The sequence below is a fragment of the Alligator sinensis genome, unplaced genomic scaffold (assembly GCF_000455745.1).
Source record: "Alligator sinensis unplaced genomic scaffold, ASM45574v1 scaffold357_1, whole genome shotgun sequence".
Lineage (NCBI taxonomy): Eukaryota > Metazoa > Chordata > Crocodylia > Alligatoridae > Alligator > Alligator sinensis.
This window is the reverse complement of record NW_005841942.1, coordinates 643,782-646,303: the sequence shown is the minus strand read 5'-3', so window position 1 is coordinate 646,303 and position 2,522 is coordinate 643,782. Positions and strand designations below refer to the sequence as shown.

At 39.8% G+C, this 2,522-nt stretch overlaps 1 protein-coding gene across 1 annotated transcript in view; it reads right to left on the bottom strand.

Moving 5' to 3' along the window:
* The window catches only part of EPHA7 (EPH receptor A7), a 213,705-nt gene that overhangs the window by 17,129 nt on the left and 194,054 nt on the right, over nucleotides 1–2,522 (bottom strand). Inside the window, exons 11-12 of the mRNA XM_006019971.3 lie at nucleotides 1,510–1,695; nucleotides 884–945 (exon numbers count right to left, since the gene is read on the bottom strand). Coding sequence (XP_006020033.2) covers nucleotides 884–945; nucleotides 1,510–1,695 — 248 coding nt within the window. The remainder of the gene's footprint in view (nucleotides 1–883; nucleotides 946–1,509; nucleotides 1,696–2,522) is intronic.

The following is a 2,522-nucleotide window of genomic DNA, read 5'->3' as shown; positions in this document are numbered from 1 at the left end:
ATATATATATATATATAAATTATATATATAAATTATATATATATATATGTTCCAAACAAAATAGTAGAGGTTCTTGAGAAAGGTACAAATAGTTAATCTATTGGAACTAACAGAACTTGCTGTTCTATTCAGAACAACTGAATAGTTGAGACATGAGCATATAAAATCCTAGTTAATTTGTGGCAAGACTGCCTCTTCCTTAAATGAACTATTTTATATAACTTTGTTTACAGTTTGACTACATCTTCTTTACCGTTTATGATGGCGAAATTTATCTAGAAAATAAACCGTATTACACTTCTGGGATCAACACTTCAGGTTATCCTAAATACAAGAGATTTATTTATTACATAGACCTGATCAAAAGAACATCATCTTTCTGCTTGCTCAACAGTATTACAAGTCATCTTCTGTCTTGTACACATGGGATGTTAAAATAGTGAAAAGACTGCTTGGTAGTTCAGAGAACTCACTCAGCAAATGCTAAATTGCTGCAAAGTGCATTTTCCCCCTCTTTTTACTTCATTTTTCTCTGAAGCACTACTATACTTCATTTAGGGATTCCTGTGCACTGACTTCCACCATACTGAAAAAATAAAATGCTATTCTAAAACAGCATGTGCTCACATGATACGGCTTCAGGTGTCAGTGGTCTTAACCTCACACTAGGATGGTAATCAAAACCATTATTTCTATACCACACTGGATCACTTACAGGTCTAGAATTGTGTCAGTTTGATCCAGTTTGGTCTTCTGATTTATAATCTGATTTTCTAGGACAATTTAGAGATCTGCTAGTTTCTGCATGCCATATTTCATTTTAGCCTGAAAAAAGTTTTATTATACTAAATTGGTACTGTATATGTTTTCTTTTGGTACTCACCCTGAGAAATGCATCTAGGGCCCCATTCTCCATGTATTCTATTACAATCATGACTGGTTTCCCTAAAAGAAAAAAGGCACATTTTATTTGAGAAATAATAATCCAAACTGAGTGCCTTTTCCTGATAAAGCACATGTTGCTCCTTTGAACAACTGAATAGTTGAGACATGAGCGTTCTTGAAGCCTCCAGCACTGTTACTGGGCTCTAATAAGTCCTTAAATGTTTGCATGGAGCATGGTCATGATTCATAAAATTAAACCGTAGAAATCAAAATGTCAGTGTGTTCTCCTGACTCCTGCTGTGTGAACAGGACTCTGGCAAAATGACACTATAGATAATATAGAAGGACATACAAAAGCTTATTTCCCTGCATGGTCTTTGAGGCTAAATGGAACTAGAAAAATAATATATTTCAAAGTACTTCATCTTTTAATCAGGCATGCATCTTAATTTTTTCCTCAGGTTGTAACGTAAAGTAAGTATTGTTTCAGTTAGTTATGCATGAGGAGAAAATCCATTAAGAATATGCAGTCCATTTATAATTTGAATCCCTGACCATGGATAAATGAAAGTAATGTCTGCGATTTAGCTTATTATTTGTATGACATATCTAGCCACTGCTTACCTCTGGTAACAACCCCTTCTAAGTGAACAACATTGGGGTGGTCAAACTGCCCCATGATGCTTGCTTCACATAGGAAATCTCTCCTCTGTTTCTCTGTATAACCAACTTTCAAGGTTTTTATAGCTACTGCAACATCTCTCTTGCCTGGAAGTTTTAGACGCCCACTGCACACTTCACCAAACTCTCCTAAAATAAAGCAGATTGATTATTAATTACCATGAAGAAACACATCCAGGAAGAGCACACACCAACTGCTGCAGCTTCCTTAGCCTGACAAAGGGTTTTTGAACCCGAAAGCTTGCTTAATAACTATTCTCCAACCATTTGGGTTGGTCTAATAAAAGATATCAAATTCACCCAAGGAACCTTGTCTGCCTATATCCTTAAACCAACACGGCTACAACCTAAACCCCCATGAAGAAACACACACACACACACTCACATGTACACATCTACATAGCATCTGGCCGACATCATTGCAGAGCCACTGGCGGGAATATTTGAAAGCTCGTCGCGCACGGGCCAAGTCCCGGAGGACTGGAAAAGGGCCAACGTGGTCCCCATTTTCAAAAAGGGGAGGAAGGAGGACCCGGGCAACTATAGGCCAGTCAGTCTCACCTCCATCCTTGGCAAAGTCTTTGAAAAAATTATCAAGGCTCACATTTGTGAGAGCCCGGCAGGACAAATTATGCTGAGGGGAAACCAGCACGGGTTCGTGGCAGGCAGATCGTGCCTGACCAATCTAGTTTCTTTTTATGACCAGGTTACGAAACGCCTGGACACAGGAGGAGGGGTGGATGTCGTATACTTAGACTTCAGGAAGGCCTTCGATACGGTATCCCACCCCATACTGGTGAACAAGTTAAGAGGCTGTGATTTGGATGACTACACAGTCCGGTGGGTGGTGAATTGGCTGGAGGGTCGCACCCAGAGAGTCGTGGTAGATGGGTCGGTTTCGACCTGGAAGGGTGTGGGCAGTGGGGTCCCACAGGGCTCGGTCCTTGGACCGATAC